The 16436-nt window shown below is 43.0% G+C and overlaps 1 protein-coding gene across 1 annotated transcript in view; it reads right to left on the bottom strand.

The window, feature by feature from the left end:
- LOC102500380 (E3 ubiquitin-protein ligase UBR4) overlaps positions 1-16436 on the bottom strand; it is a 107749-nt gene that overhangs the window by 64641 nt on the left and 26672 nt on the right. The window contains exons 14-25 of the mRNA XM_027770668.1: positions 15577-15694; positions 14580-14767; positions 13979-14138; positions 13794-13879; positions 7283-7452; positions 5541-5823; positions 3133-3268; positions 2371-2450; positions 1487-1615; positions 621-803; positions 348-470; positions 29-258 (exon numbers count right to left, since the gene is read on the bottom strand). Coding sequence (XP_027626469.1) covers positions 29-258; positions 348-470; positions 621-803; positions 1487-1615; positions 2371-2450; positions 3133-3268; positions 5541-5823; positions 7283-7452; positions 13794-13879; positions 13979-14138; positions 14580-14767; positions 15577-15694 — 1886 coding nt within the window. The remainder of the gene's footprint in view (positions 1-28; positions 259-347; positions 471-620; positions 804-1486; positions 1616-2370; positions 2451-3132; positions 3269-5540; positions 5824-7282; positions 7453-13793; positions 13880-13978; positions 14139-14579; positions 14768-15576; positions 15695-16436) is intronic.

Below are 16436 nucleotides of genomic sequence, written 5' to 3'. Positions count from 1 at the left end.
GTGTTTCTGGGCGGGCAACTGTCCACACCTGGTGAACGACGCGTAGATGTCGATGAGCTGCAGAGTGGCAGGAAGGAGGTTCTTGGTGATCTCAGATGACTTATGAGGATCCGTCTCAGCGGCCATCTTAGAAAAGTGCTCATCCAAAGAGACTTGGACCTTGGAGATGGCCGCGCCAAGCGTATAGATGGACTGAAGACTTGGGATTTCATGGAGCTGCAAGATGGTGGTGCAGTCGATGCTACAGAATGATGAGATCTTTAAAAATACCCAAGATATTAATGAGTTATGGCCAAAGGCTGTGGTAGAAAGCCAACACATTATGCCATTACGGTTTCAACACCTACCTGCCGAGCAAAGTATTCCTCCACAATTTCAACATCGTATTTCACTGAGCTACATTTGGTAGATGCCAGCTCTATGAGAGAGCTCGCATGTTCCGCTTTCATGCCCTGCTTGATAAGATGATCCTATGTGAACAGAGAGAAAAATAGTGTTAGGAGATCAGTACGGACAGAGTCCAAGGCTTTCACAATCTTTCCATTTAAAAGGTCCCGTAAGCACAGGGCTTGCTGACACTGAATGGCCCTTAGTAAAAGCTCCGGGCCCCACCCTGGTACCTTTATCCAGCTGACATAGGAGCTGATCCGGAGGCGGGAAGACCATCGCAGGGTGTGTAAGATGTCACACTCGCTCATCTCGGGCGAGTTCATAGCCAGCTGGTTCACATACGTCTTTGACGGTGGTAAAATTCCTAGGATCCTCCACAATATCAAGAAGTAATACTGAAGGGCACAAGCCTCCTGAGAAAGCAAAATGAGCAGTCAGAGAGGTCACATTTGGTCTTGCCTCAAGCCTAATAGTAAGAATAGCTAACAATACGACTTTGGAAACAGAACAGTGCAGAGTTCCAATTTTCAACCGAAATCTGAGCCTTCAGTCTGTGCTCCTGACCTTTCTCAATAGGAGCATTCCTAATAAAGCAGAAATGGCACGGTACACGGACCAACCATTGGTCCCGTATCATGCACACTTCACAGGCTAATAAAATTGCTCAGAGACAGTTTTGGCTCTGCAATAATCTATCAACAACCAAAAGAGAGCAGGACACTCTTCTTAGCAGACTTACAACCCACAGGCCATTTCTGTGGCCTGGAGTTACTAGCACAGTTTCTAGGACAGACACATTCATGGACCTCTGCAGAAGTTCAAGTATAAGGTTTTCAATATAATGCATCAGCCAGCATTTGCAGGAGATAGAGCGCTCTCAAAGTCACATTTCTCTCAATACTAACCAAAAAATGTAATGTCATCTCTAAGGTGAACATAACCATCCAAATAATACATAGAAACACTGAAGTTTATCAGTCAGTTCTGTAAACAGATATTCAATAAACTAATTAGAATGCAGAAGGAAACTTCTGGTAGAATTAAGGAGCAATTATCTAACTCAGCCCCAACTCCTCCCAGGCTTCCATGGTCTTACCAGGGCTGTTACATTCTTGCTCTCCTTCCTCCTGACTGTATCAAGCTGGGACCCAGCAGCAAGCAGGGCCGTTAGTGCAGTGTAAAGCTCATCATACTTCACCAGCTTGGAGAAAAGAACATCGCATGCCTGCCATCAAGAAAGAAATAAAATCATTTCTTCTTGTTTTCTGAAGTTTTCCCCCCACTACCCATGCACTATCATTTAACCTCCTGAGACAAAACACCCCGTAAAATTGCACTTATTAATTTCTCATACAGCAGGGCCCCACTCTGGGACCTCACTCAGTTTGCAGGCTATTGTGAATACAAGCCCAGTCTTTAGAACAAGAGAGGAGCAACTGTTATTTTTTTTGTTTATTAAAATATTACATGTGGTGAATGCTAAGAGAGAGAGTCTTTGGAAATAACATCAGTGTCAACCACCATAAAGAATGCCTATAGCAAAAGTGCAATCCAGCAGATAATCTAGAAAACACATTTATTTCCTTCTGGAGTAAGCTCTGATCTTAATTTAGCCAAATGCCCTCATAACAAAAAGTTATTCTCTTCCCCACCCCAATAGGATGATGTTAAAGACAATCTGACCCACAAATAAAATGGGGTTTTGGAACCAGCAGTTGGCCTAATGGCTATGTCGCTGGGCTCCCATGGGGTCGACCGGTTCAAATCCCGGACCTGGTGGTTTAAACTCATGCCACGTGCATGTGCATGCATGCCTAAGATCCCAAGAGGAGAATGGAGGAGAAGGGACTGCGGCGTGGCCATCCTCCCTGGAGATGATTTCTTGCTATCTGTCTCTCTCTGTCTTTCTGGTGAGTGCACGCACCCTATAGCAAAAACCTCTACCAAAAAAAATGGGGGGGGGGTTAAAATTCCTGGTACCACAGAATCCAGTCGGTTCAAATCATCCTCTGAGGCTTCTGGAGAGAGGGCACAGTAGAATCTGGGCTGTGGGACAGCATCTAAAAAGCAACGTGTTTATTAAAAGAATGGTTTTATTCTCAACTCTAACAAACATAAACTGCAAACACTAAAAAAGCACTTTAAACCAAGGCTTCTCAACCTTGGCACTACTGACACTTGGGGCTGGATGATTCTTTGCTATGAAAAGTTGTCCTGGGCACTATAGGAGGTCTAACAGTACAAGGAGCGCCAGCAGCACCCCCACTCTGCAGATGTAACCACCAAAAATGTCTCCAGACATTGCCAAATAACCCCTGGGGGAAGGCAAAATCACCCCTAGGAGTTAACTAAGGCTCTTTATGGTCAAGTTAATCGACAAAATTGCATCATTAGACTATAGGCATTACACCTGGACACCATTTTCTCACTATCAATGAGACATGATCATGAATTCATACTAAGGCTTCACAAGAGCTTCCACAAAACACACTTAATAATCCTCAGGAGAGAAGTAAAGAATCCATAATATACCCCATGCCTCGATATAAGGATTCTTAAATCCTGTGCCCCAATTTTTTTTAATTAATATGGGGAATGTGGGAGTCAACTTATGTTTTAAATCTGTAGATGATTTGTCTAAACCAAATGACCAAAGATCCTCTAAGAGTCTCCAATTTTCAAATTCAATTCTGCCAGTAAGAATCCCTAGGTCAGTTTTTTATTGACAGTCTTCTTTCTGACCTGATGAGAAATGCTTAGACCAGTTTTCTTCTACTTCTTTGAACCCATGATAGAGAGGGGTGGTTGTCCGGCGGCTGTTGCTGTCCTGGGATCCACTGGCCCACCCAAAAGGAGGACTTAGCAAGTTATGCTGCACCTTTTAAAACACAAACATTCATTTAAGGAAGTTACACAGTCACCATTCTGCTTTTCATTTCTGGTATAACAGGTTAGTATATCAAAGCTTAGAAAAAACACAAACTGGGACCAGCAGTTAGCGTAATGGCTATGTCGCTGGACTCCCATGTAGTCAACCGCGGTTCGCGTCCCGGCCCCAGTGGCTTAAAACTCACACCAGGCACGTGTGCATGCGTGCCCAAGATCCCGAGAGGAGAATGGAGGAGAAGGGGTTGCGGTGTGGCCATTCCCCCTGGGGAGTGATTTCTCGCTTTCTGTCTGTCTGTCTGTCCGGCGAGCGCACGCGCCCTATAGCAAAAAAACCTCTCCCCCCAAAAAAGAAAAAACACAAACTAAAATAAAATTTTAAAGAATCAACCAGGTGGCATGGAAATTAAGACAGCTGGATCCCACATGGCTGACTGAACAGTTCAAGTCACAGACCAAGCAGCTTGAATGAATGAATGAATGAACAAACAAACATTCCAGGAGCATGTGCATGTGTGTCCAAAATCCCAAGAAGAGAATGAAGGAGGAGGGTTGCAGTGTAGCCATCCCCCCGGAGGGAGATTTTTTCACGTTCCCTTCTATCTTTTTATCTGTCTGTCCTGGCAAGTGTATGTGCCTTACATCAAAAAAATAAACAGATAGCAAATGGCACAAGGATTATATTTCTGGACTCCCACATAGACCACTGCAGTTCAAGTCCTGGACCCAGTGGCTTAAAATTCACACCAGGAACATACGCGTGTGTGCCCAAAATCCTAAGAGGAGAATGAAGGAGAAGGGACTGAGGTGTGACCATCCCTCCAGGGAGGTGATTTCTCACTTTCTGTCTCTCAGGCAAGTGTACATGCCCTATAGCAAAAATCTCTCTTAAAAAAAAAAAAAAAAAAAAAAAAAAAAAACTAAACAAATTAAAAAAAGGGAGGAGGAGAGGCCAGCAGGTGGCATGGTGGGTAAGGCCCTGGACTCCCACATGATCAACCACAGTTCAAGACCCAGACCCAATTGCTTAAAACTCATACTAGAAATGTGTGCGCACCTGCCAAAACTCTCAGAGGCAGAATGGAAAAGGGACTGTGATGTGGCTATCCTTCCTGGAGAGGGGTGTTGATTTCTCATTTAACCTATCTCTAGTGAGCACACATGCCCTATGGCAAAAACCTTTAAAAAAAACAAAAGAAAAAAGAACTAAAACATACACACAAACTAAAAACTAAAATAAAAAATTTTTAGAAATTATTTAACTTTATTTATTTATTCATTTTAACTTGACCAGAAAGGGACAGAGCAAGAAAAAAAGAAAGGGAGGGAGAGAAAGTGAGAAAGCAAGCTGCCAGGTCCGGGACTCAAACCATAGTCGGCCATGTGGGAGTCTAGCACCCTTAACCACCACGCCGCCTGCCAGCCCGAAATAAAATAAAATTTTAAAGATTTTCCAGTTACTTCTTTTGGAAATCATTTTCTGATGGTGTTTCTTAAAGAGAACTGTACAACATAAAGGAAGTATTATTTTTTTAGGATTTTGCCGTAAGGCTCAATGGAGACAGAGAGGGAACATGAGAAATCATCGGCTGTGGGGATGACCACACTGCAAGCCCTTCTCCTCCACTCTCCTCTCAGGATTTTAGGCATACATATGCACGTGTACCTGGCATGATTTTCAAGCCCCCAGGGCCAGGACTGGAATAGCAGTCGCCCATGTGGTAACCCAGTGTGCCACCTGCTGGCCCACTACAGAAAACATTTTAAGAATACTGAAACATAGTTAAGTCTTAACTGGCCCTCTCATCCTCACTGTGGATCCTTACAGCCAATCCATAAAGGTACTGCTCGGCTATCATTCAACTACTAGTGAACATTCAATGAGAAGTGATGCCCAGGACACACTGCCAGACTCAAGTAGAGCAGGGTACTTCTAGGAAGAACTCCTGTGAACAGAGCCTAGAGTCCAACTTTACCAACGCAATCTATTAGGCCGTTGGGAAACTCATGACATATTTTTCTATGTTTCTTTTCTATGCGAGAATGTGTCATGACTTTCCTAAAAACCCAAAACACTAATTCCTTCTGGTTAAACATAATGTGCAAGTGTACACATACAAGTCCCAGTGGTTTTCCAAAATCTTACCCATAAACCTATCACGATGAATACCTAAGACCTGAAGTGAGGATCATTTTGGCCTTGGATCATAGTAACCCTGAAGAAAAAGTGCTCAGTAAGAGAAAATGAATGCTTTGGTCTATACCTGTTCAAACAAATACACAGGAGCTTTGGAGTACTGGTGCAGCAGGTAATCGAAGATCAGCAGGAGGCGCGCCAGGATGAGCGGCACGGAGCGCGTCTGGACATCCATGTCAACACTCAGCTCCTGGATGATCTGCACGAAGAGGGTCAGTATGGCCCGCCGGCCTTTCTCTGTGAAGTTGTGGAAGATGAGGAGGAGCAGCTGCAAGTGTTCTACATTCAAATCTTCCGTCTCACTGGGAACCACCCCCTGCAAGGCATTCTGCTTCATTGTGGACAAAAACCTGCCACACAGAAATGAATAGATCTAGTTGGGAAAAGTTGGAACACCTCCCCACATAGAAAATTCCAGGCACCAGCAGAGTGAAACTTCTGAACCCCAGGCATTAAAATAATGAGGGGGAAAAAACGACATGGTAAAGATAAAGTATAAACTAAATTTTGGCTATAAAAAAGCTAAATTCAGGGGGCTAGCAGGTAGTGTGACAGTTAAGGCATGGCTAACCATGGTTCAAGTCCCAGACCCAGCAACTTAAAAATCACACTGGGCACATGTGCTTGCATGCCCAAAAAATTCCGGGAGAATGCAGGAAAAGGGATTTCCCTAGGAGATGACTGCTCAATTTCCCATTCTCTGTCTCACGCATGCGGCCTACAACAAATACCTTTAAAAAAAAAAAAAAAAGCTAGATTCAGCCCCAAAAATATTCCCAAGGAACTTCAGCTTTCACAACCACGGCCACAGCTGTATCAATGCCCACCCTGTAATTGTGACAATGGAAGGAACTGTGAGCTCCCCAAAAGGTGGTGGTGCTACTGCTTCTTAATTAATAATCCTGGGCAGACAGAGCCAACTCAATCACTTTTCCCTATATTTTGATGCTGTAATTTCATTCTAGTTTTAGGAATTTATATTCCAGGTTAAAATCATTGCCTGATAATAGCAAAAAATAGCCCAGACCATAAAGCAATAAGAAAGAAATTATACTATTTAGAGAACTTGTCAGAAGAGCTTTTATGCAAAAATGGAATGAATATAGCCAACTATTTTTGCTGCCTTTGGCTATCAAAAAAGAGATTTGTATTTTAATAAGGGTTTCCCCCCCCACTGCACCCCCCACCTCCCAGCCTTCTTTGCAAGATTCCACCAGGAAATACATAGTGGGTCTTTGGCATTCAAGGAGGTTTATGATTTCTCAAATCCAGCATTAGAGCTATTTGATCCTAGAATGGGGAATAGAAAAGCAAAGCCTTTTAGGAAAACAAACTGCTTTGAAGACTCCTAACCATGTAAACAAAAATGGCAAATACAGGTCCATCTAAAGAGGATTTAGATGATTAATCTGAGCTTCCCCCAAGGAAAAAAATTCTTTAAAATTTGTCCAAAAAAGACTGCAAGTCACTTTAAGTGCTTTCATATTGAAAGCAAAATAACCAAGGATGGAGTTGGCTTCCCTGCTCCCTCTTTCAAAAAACCAGGTCAGGATAAAATTGTTTATGTTCAAGATGCAGGTTCTACCTAGTCATTATAACCAAATCCCCCACGTGCAACAGCCAGCATCTGTCTGGACCGTAGTTTCTGTAGGCGCTTTGGTAACGGCATACCTTACCGCAACCCCCATCACTCCTCCACCCTCCCCACTTAAATACTACCAACACAGTAACGTCTCAAAGTTACAGCTTAACTACAAAGGAATCAAACAAATGATCTCTTCTATAGGTCTTGTCCCGGGAGTTTCTTACCTGTCCCAAACTTTAAGACATTCAGGGACATCAGGGTCACCCTGGGCGCTGGCTTTATGCTGCCAGATGAGCAGGAGGCGTGAGAGCACAGAGAGGCTTTGAGGGTGAATGTACAAGGGCCAAGGGCCCTCAGAAAAGGGAGCGACTCCAAGCTGCTGCAACAGTGTATTCTGGCATGAAAGACACATAAGAGACCATTATAAAAAGATAAGGGATAAGGTCAGGGTTACTCAGGCTCTCAAATTTTTTTAAGTGATTTTTGCTATAAGACATATGTGCTCACTGGAGAGAAGAGAAAAACAGAGACAGAAAGCAAGAAATCACCCCGAGGATGGTCACACCACAATCCCTTGACCTCCATTCTCCTCTTGGATTTTGGTCACCAAACACACACATGCGCGCCCAGCATGAGTTTCAAGCTGCTGGGTCCGAGACTTGAACTGCAGCTGACCACGTGGGAGTCAAGTACCTTAATCACTATGCCACCTGCTGGCCCCTTCAAATGTTCATTTTTTTTTTGCTATAGGGTGCGTGTGCTTGCCAGAAAGACACAGAGAGAAAGCAAGAAATCACCCCCTGGGGGGATGGCCATGCCACAATCCCTTCTCCATTCTCCTCTCAGGATCTTGGGCACACACGCACACCTGCCTACCGTGAGTTTAAGCCACCAGGTCCGGGACTCGAACTGCGGTCCACTACATGGGAGTCCAATGACATAGCCATTACACCAACTGCTGGTCCCCAAATGTTCATTTTTTAATATGGGCAGAGTAAAGAAAGAAGGACCCAGAAATTTAGATTTAGAAATGGTTTGGGAAAAGATCATATAGTTCAACAAATAAAAAATAAATAAATAAAAAATTACTAATCTAACTCACTAAAATCTATAGTTAATTAGCATCAGAAAAGGGCTTCTGGGGCCAGCAGGTGGCGTGGTTGTTGAGGGTGCTGGACTCCCACATGGCTGACTGCCGTTCGAGCACCAGACCTGGTGGCTTGCTTTCTCACTTTCTCTCTCCTCCTCTCTGGTCAAATTAAAATAAATAAATAAAATAAAAATAAAGTTAAATAAAGTAATTATAAAAAAAAAAAAAGGGAGGGCTTCTGAAAAAGGAGAAGTGTATTGAGATAGCAGAACTGAAATAATTTTTTAAATGGAAAGAACATGAAAAACCGCTGCCTTTGAGAGAAAAACGGTGCCTTTGAGAACTATAACATAATACCTTTTCTTTGATAACCAGTAGCCTACAAATAACTCGTGGAAGAGGAAGACCCAACAATTTACAGCTCTAACAACTTGCATTAAGAGTACCTCAGACGACCAGCTATTTGGCATTGTGGTTAAGGTAGCTGGGTACTATTATGGGGCTAACCGCACAGATTAAATCTCAGACCTGGCAGCATGAAAAACATGATGCTGGGCATGTGTGCATGCGTGCCCAAAATCCTGAGAAGAGAATGGAGTAGAAGGGATTGTGGTGTGGCCATCCCCCATGGGGGGTGCTTTCTCACTTTCTCTCTTTCTCTGGTAAGTGCACACATCCTACAGCAAAATTTTTTTAGTTAGTAAAGCAATTTTGCCTATTAGGTATCAAGGTACCTAGATATAATCAAGGCTGTCTTTTGCCTCCAGTGGTGGCCTGTCTTTCAAATGAGCTGCACTTTCTTTTTCCCAGCCCAGTTATCTAAGCTGCGACTTATCTTCACAAGCACACATGTGCACAAACTGAGTGTGTTGCCAACAGAAAGCCAGACGAATGCCCGTTTCCTATTTGGCTTCGGAAGACTCAAACCTTGGTTACCTCTGGATGTAGAATAAATTTCTGAGTCTGCCAAATTAAATTACAGTCTTATAAAAGCTCCCTGAGGACCCTAGTCCTGGGAAATGAGCGTCGTTCAGAATGCCGCAGATCTCAAGGGCACTTTCCAAGTGCTGGGCAGTGACCACAGGCTGGCAGCGAGCTAAGTGCTACACACACTGTCATACTGCATGCAGGGCCGTGCCGGGAGGGGTGTCAAGAGGGCCAGGTCACTGGCGAGGGTGGTTGAAGAATATGACCAAAGTCATAAGTTCATTAAGTAATAAACCAGGTTTCTCTCTAAAACCCACATTCTTATCCATTATGCACAATGCAGCCACAAGTGACCTCTGAATTCCTGACTCTGAGGAAACAATGCCAAGAATTAATAATATTAATCTACCTGAGCTACATCAAAAATATCAACTGTAATAATGAGAAAAGAATAAGGGAAAAAACCTAAGTATTCCAAACGAGGGATATGCAGCCATAAACATGGATTATATACAATGCATGTTCTTTGTAATATCACTTCTACAACATTATTCTCAGTGAGGATTCCGGGTTTTTGGTTTTTTGGGTTTTTTTTTAATTTTGCCAGAAAGTTTACGTGCTCAGTGGAGAGACAGAGAAAGGGAAAGCGAGAAAGGACCCCAGTGGGGCATGGTCATGCCATAATCCCTTCTCCCTAACCCCTCCTTATGAGATCTTGGGTACACAGGCACACGTGTCTGGCATGCTTCCTGAGCCCATAGGGTCCAGGACTCAAACCGCATAGTCACCATGTGGGATCCAGCCCCCTTCACTAGGCCATGGACCAGACTTAAGTAACAGCCTCTGTTTCCGCCTCTGTGTCAGTCACATAAGAAATGAGGCAGCATTCCACAGGAGCCTGTTTCCCATCACCCCAACTGCAAGCAGTTGTATGTGAGATGACTGACTTTCAAGGAAGTAAAACTCACCACAGTACACATAGCAGCAAAACCTTGTTCTAGAGGCCAGCAGGTGGGATGGCAGTTAAGGCACTGGTCTCTCACATGGTCAGATGTAATTCGAGTCCCGGATCTGGCAGCTTACTCAGTATCCATTAAATAGTAATTCCCTATTCCCCTCCGCCTCCAGCACCAGGCAACCAGCACTCAGCTTTCTGCCTCTGTGAATCTGATCACCCTATGCACCTCACATACATGGAATCATACACTATCTGCCCTTTTCTGCGTGACTTATTTCACTGAGCACGCAGTCTTCACGGTTCCTCTATGTTGTAGCAGGGGTCAGGCTTTCCCTCCGTTTAGAGACTGAATACTCCTCACTCAGTGTGTGCACGTATCACATTCTGTTTATCCTTCATTCAAATATCAAGGGACATTAGGGTTGCTTCCATCTCTGGCTACTGAGAACAATACTGTTATGACCTCGGGTGTATAAGAATCTGTCCAAGACCCTGCTTTCATTTCTGTTGGATATGTAAGTAGACTTGTTAGATCATACGGTAATTCTATGTGTACCTAATTTGTGAAGCCACCTTTCCGTTTTCCACAGTGACTGGATCATTTTACATTCCCACCAGAAAAGCACAAAGATTCCACTTTCTCAACGTCCTCACTAGTATGTACTTTCTGTTTTCCTAATGGTTGTAAAGTAGTATCTCATGTTGTGGATTGAGCTGGGCACTACTTTATTATTTTTTTAATTGCCACAGGGCACATGAGATCCCCAGAGCAAGAGGTGGGAAGCTTCCAATAAGACATGGCTGTGCAGCAAGCCCTTCTCCTCCATTTCTCCCTCCTACTGGGATTTTCGGCACACGTGCACACACGCCTGCTGTGTTTCTCAAGCAGATATGGCCAAGACTCAAACCATGGTCATCCATGTGGGATCTGGCTACATTAACCCCTAGACTACAGAACTGGCCCCAAGTTGGACACTATTTTAGATGTTATGTGTTTGTCCTGCCCTATGTCACTCCCAGCCACTGATGCTCGGCACCTGCACCTACACCAAGGTCCATTCCAGCACTGTATTAACTTATAAAAGCATAGCCCAGGGCCCACAGACGGCATGGTAGTGAAGGGTGCTGGACTCCCACATGGCCAATAGTGGTTTGAGTCCCCGAACTGGCAGCTTCCTTTCTCGCTTTCCCTCTCCTTCTCTTTCTCACTCTGTCCCTCTCTGGTAAAATTTAAATAAGTAAATAATTAAATAAAGTTAAACAAAATAATTCCTTTTTTTTTTTTTTAGAGGATTTTGCTATAGGGTGCATACACTAGCAAGAAAGACAGAAAGTGAGAAATCATCCCCCGAGGGGAGGGGAAGGAAGGCCACACCGCAATCCCTTCTCCTCCATTCTCTTCTCCAGATCTTGGGCAGGCATGCACACGCACCCAGTGTGAGTTTAAGCCACTGGGTCCGGGACTTGAACCATGGCCTACTACATGGGAGACCAGCAACACAGTCATTACACCATCTGCTGGTCCCAAATAAAATAATTTTTAAAAATAAATAAAATAAAAGACAGCGCAGAGGCTCTCTACTATAGTCTTCATGTAGATTTCAAGATTCCTCATAATTTAACCACGCTCCTCTCTGTGGCATTCTCCGCTCTCAATCAAAGGGAACCACTCTATATGACCTCCATATGCAGTGTGTTCCTGTCGGTGCCAGTCATTCTGCTCCCTACCTGGTACTCTAATATCACCCATCCTTTCTGTACCATCACACCTGCTATGAAGTCCTACCTCCCCATTCCTGCAACCCGCAAACTGCAAGTATTTTCTCTCTTCTTTCAACCCATGCCCTACCTTCTACATTTGATACTTAACAGATTCTATATTAAATTAGCTATTGAGTGCCTATTACACTCTACTCCTATCCTACAAATAGCGGTTGTTTCTTTTTGTTTTGTTTACTTTATTGATAAAGGACCGTCTGCTCACTAGAGAGAGAAGTACCCCCTAGTGGAGTGTGGTTTTGTCACAATACTTTCTCCTCCATTTCTCCAACCTGTCGGGATTTTGGACACACACATGCACCCAGCATGTTTTTCAAGCTACTGAGTTAGGATAAGAACCATGGTCAGCTAAGTGGGATCCTGCTCCCTTAACTATAACTAATAGCCAAGGGCGCTGGACTCCCACATGGTCAACCATGGTTCAAGTCTCGGACCTGGCGACTTACTTTCTCATGTTCCCTCTCGCTGTCTCTCTTTCTCCCTCACTCTATCCCTCTCTGGCCAAATTAAAAATAAATAAATGAAGTTAAATATATTGAACTGCACACTTTGAGTCCTGGCCCCAGCAGCTTGAAAAACATTCTGGGTGATGGGGCCCGTAGGTGGCATGATGGTTAAGGGTCCTGGACTCTATATATATCTGGTCGAATTAAAAATACATAAATAAATGATTAAATAAATAAAAAATAATTCTTTAAAAAAAAAAAAGAAAAGAGGGGTCAGCAGGTAGCGTGGTGATTAAGATGCTGGACTCCACATGGCTGACTGTGGTTCAAGTCCCAGACCCGGTGGCTTTCCCTCTCTCTCTCTCTGCCTTTCTCTGGTAAAATTAAAACATAAATAATAACAAATAAAATGAATAAAAATAACTTTAAAAAAAAAAGAAAGAAAATAAAAACATGCTGGGTAAATAAGCGTGTGTGCCCCAAATCCCAAGATGAGAAAGACAGACAGGGAACTGCGGTGTGGCCATTCCCCTCCCAGGGCCTGATTTCTCACTTTCCCTCTCTGTCTCTCGCCAGTGAGCACATCCTCCCTATTGCACACTAAGACAAATTTTTTTGGAACCAGCAGATGGTATAATGGTTACATCACTGGACTCCCATGTAGTCAACCATAGTTCGAGTCCCAGACCCAGACTCATATCATACATGCATGCATACGTGCCCAAAATTCTAAGAGAACAATGGAGAAGGGACTGTGGTGCTGCCATCCTTCCCTGGGGGGTGATTTCTAGCTGTCTCTGTCTCTCCGGTGAGTATATATGCCCTATAGCGAAATCTCTCTACAAAAAAAAAAAAGAGAGAGAAAAATTTTCCTTAAAACTAAGGACTATAGATGCAAAAATTTGCTTATTTTTATTTATATTTATTGCATTCATAATGTTTTTCTATTATTATATATCATATATAACTTATATAAATAAACAGAATTAATGAAATGAGAAGCTTGAGATGTAGAATTCATAATATCAGATACCTCAGTGGGAAGAGAGAACTATAAGATTACAAATTCATAATCCAGGTCTGAGATTTTGTTTTAATGGTGGGTTTGCAAGTGGAATTTTGTATAAGGTCATCTTATCTCCTGCATTTTAATGTCTTAATTTAAAACATACACTTAAAAGTTTGTATTTCTTCAATTACTAATGATGCTCAACATTTTTCCTATATTTGTTGGTCATTTATATTTCTTAATTTTTAAAGTACCCTCCTGTATATTTTGTCCACTATTTTTCAAGGATAGTTACCAGTTTTGTTTTTGTAGTTTTTCCTTTTACTTATGCTTATTGAGTAACTTGAAAATAAAGGACACACTTCTTTTTTCTTGAAATGGCCTTACAACTTAGCAGAATAGCAACGCTCTTTCCCATGTAGGGACGAATAACTAATGGTGTTCCTTAACACCAGGAGCAGCTGCAGCCCATGGGAGGAGCTACTGGGGAAGGCTTTGGACCTAGACAGCTGCAGTGCACACGAACCTGCAGGTTAGGTGACTGAAGGTCAGAAGTTACCAGAGAGTGGTTGAAGTGGTAGAGAGCTGCAGCAAACTCTTCATCTGAGGAACCTTGAAGACAGACAGGAGACCAGTTACTCAAGCAGCTGCTACAGCACGCCAGCCCGCGGACAGCCAACCTCCCCTAAGGAACGGGCCCCATATACTGACCCTTGAGTCCATCTTTGTCCACCTCCTTGATGATACTGGCCAGGGTGGCCATATGGTGTTCTGAAAGAGACACACTCAGATAGTTCCGGATAAAATTGTTTCGAGAGTTCAGCATGGAAGAAGTGATGAAGTTCAAAATGTTGGAAGCCAGACCTAAGAACTAAAAGCAACACAAAAAACCTCTCTGAGCAGGTTCATAAACCCAGAACCTCTACAAACCCTGAACACAAACAGGAAATAAACCATGCCCACAGGCTTCATGTAAGAATCAAAATTTAAATCATCTGCACTGGGACTAGTTTTATTCTGAGTTTTTCCCCTGTAACTCTCTACCACTTATACAAATGGTATGTCAGTTTAATACAATAAAATCCACAAAATATTGTATGAAAACATACGTTATTATATCAGTGAATGAGTGAGATATACTTCTTGCCCTTAGATAGTTATAATCTAGTCACGGATCTGAACATAAAACATTTATATAGTAATTCTCAGCTCTTTATAAAAAGTAGACTTCATTATAATATAAATGCTCTATGTTTGTACCCCTTCTCCATATTCCCCACCTTCCCTCGAAATCTCAGAAACCCACTCTTACCAACTCAGGATCTTTGCGACTAGCCAAAATGTTGCCCTTCTCCCCGGGGGCTTGCTTACTGGGACTTTTCACCCGGGGAGAGCTCTCCAGTGGAGGAGGTGGTGGAGGAGGTGGAGGCGCCACTTTCTCTTTACTAGGGGAGATGGTCTCCTCAAACCACTGCCCCAAAATAGGCTCACTGTCATCATCTGAACAGAGAAAGAAAACGTAACAAAATCAAATGTAAACGATTTTTGGTGCATCTGCCTGAGTCATAGGCAGTACAGGGTATCTTGACTAAGGTGATAATGGCAAGGTTCCATAAATTTGTCAAAACTTAGATCTTCGTATGTCTAGTCAAAAAGATCATTTTATTGTATGTATATTACACCCCAATAATTTTATTAAAAGAACCCATAAAAGGAAGAAAAATTACTTTACTGGTAACAAGTCAGACATTCTCAAGAGAAAATGTAATACTTACCAACTATATACCCTAAGATGAAAATCATACCTCTCTCAATAGTTTGTATCGCTCCCTTACACCCAACTTGAAAGAATCCAGGATATTTACCTTAATTACTGTCTCTCCAAACTAAGGCAGGATTCAGTCTTAGTTTGGTCCCGCTGCTATGCTTCCCTAAGACACAAATCTATAATAGCTACTAAACAAAGACCTCACTCACGTGTGACCTTTTGAGGTTAATACGAAAAGCTCAGCGCAGGTCACAAAATGGATAACATAGAAAGAAACACGAATAGTTGGGATGTACTTTGATTTTGGAGAGAAAGGAATGAAAAGCGAACCTGGGCTTGGCTAAAAGCAAGCAACCATCACTCAGTCTTCAATAGTTCAACTTGCTTTTAAATAACGTCATCTTTGAGCGCTTATAAAATCAAGATACAAGCAAGGCTGGCAAAAACAAAATGGCAAACAGGAAACCAACAAACCCTGCTAGAAACCCCCTGAACGCACCGTGTAGTTTATCTCTGGGCTAGAGAAAAGAACAGCACCTACCTTGGCTGCTGTCCTCCTCCGTGCTACTGAAATCATCCTCGTAGTAGGTGTTTGAGTCAGTGGAGGCACTGGCATCACTGCTCATGGAACCCTTCCTCTGCCGCTGCAGGACACAGGCCTAGGAAAACAGTAAAGGCTATGAGACTGGAACCATCCTACTTAATCTTACTGATCATAGGAAGGTTTTCTCCATGTTCAGCTTCTTTGGAGGATTTTTTATGAGTTAAACTTGGGACCAGCACTTGGTGTAATGGCTATGCTGCTGGACTCCCAGGCAGTCGACCGTGGTTCAAGTCCCGGACCCAGTGCCTTAAACTCATGCTGGGCGTGTGTGTGTGTATGCCCAAGATCCTAAGAAGAGAATGGAGGAGAAGGGATTACGGCATGACCATCCCCCCTGGGGGCTGATTTCTCGCTTTCTGTCTCTCTGTCTCTCTGTCTTTCTGGCAAGTGCAGGAGCCCTATAGCAAAAACCTCTCCAAAAAAAAAAAGTTAACCTTTTTCCTTCTCCTAAAAAAAAAATTAAACTTTTTTCTAAATCTGAGAAGTACTTCTAAAAGTTCAGGGTTCTTAACACTTAATCCTACAAAGATATGGACAAGAGATGTAGACAAGAATTGAAAAAAGGACGGTGGCTCTATATTTTTGTTTCAGTACACCAACCACCACAAATCACCAGGTAGTCCCACGTATCTCAATACTAATAATCGGTAGCTAACTCAAATGTTTGGACACTGAACTAGTTAGGAATTCCTTCCCTTGGGCCAGCTGATGGTGTAGTGGTTAAAGTGGCTGGACCCCACACAGCCAAACAGAGCAGTTTAAGTCCTAGACCTGGCGGTTTAATAGACATGCCGGGC

Source organism: Tupaia chinensis, unplaced genomic scaffold (assembly GCF_000334495.1).
Source record: "Tupaia chinensis unplaced genomic scaffold, TupChi_1.0 Scaffold000146_1, whole genome shotgun sequence".
Lineage (NCBI taxonomy): Eukaryota > Metazoa > Chordata > Mammalia > Scandentia > Tupaiidae > Tupaia > Tupaia belangeri.
Note: the sequence above shows the minus strand (reverse complement) of the source record. Positions and strands in the feature narration are given on the sequence as shown.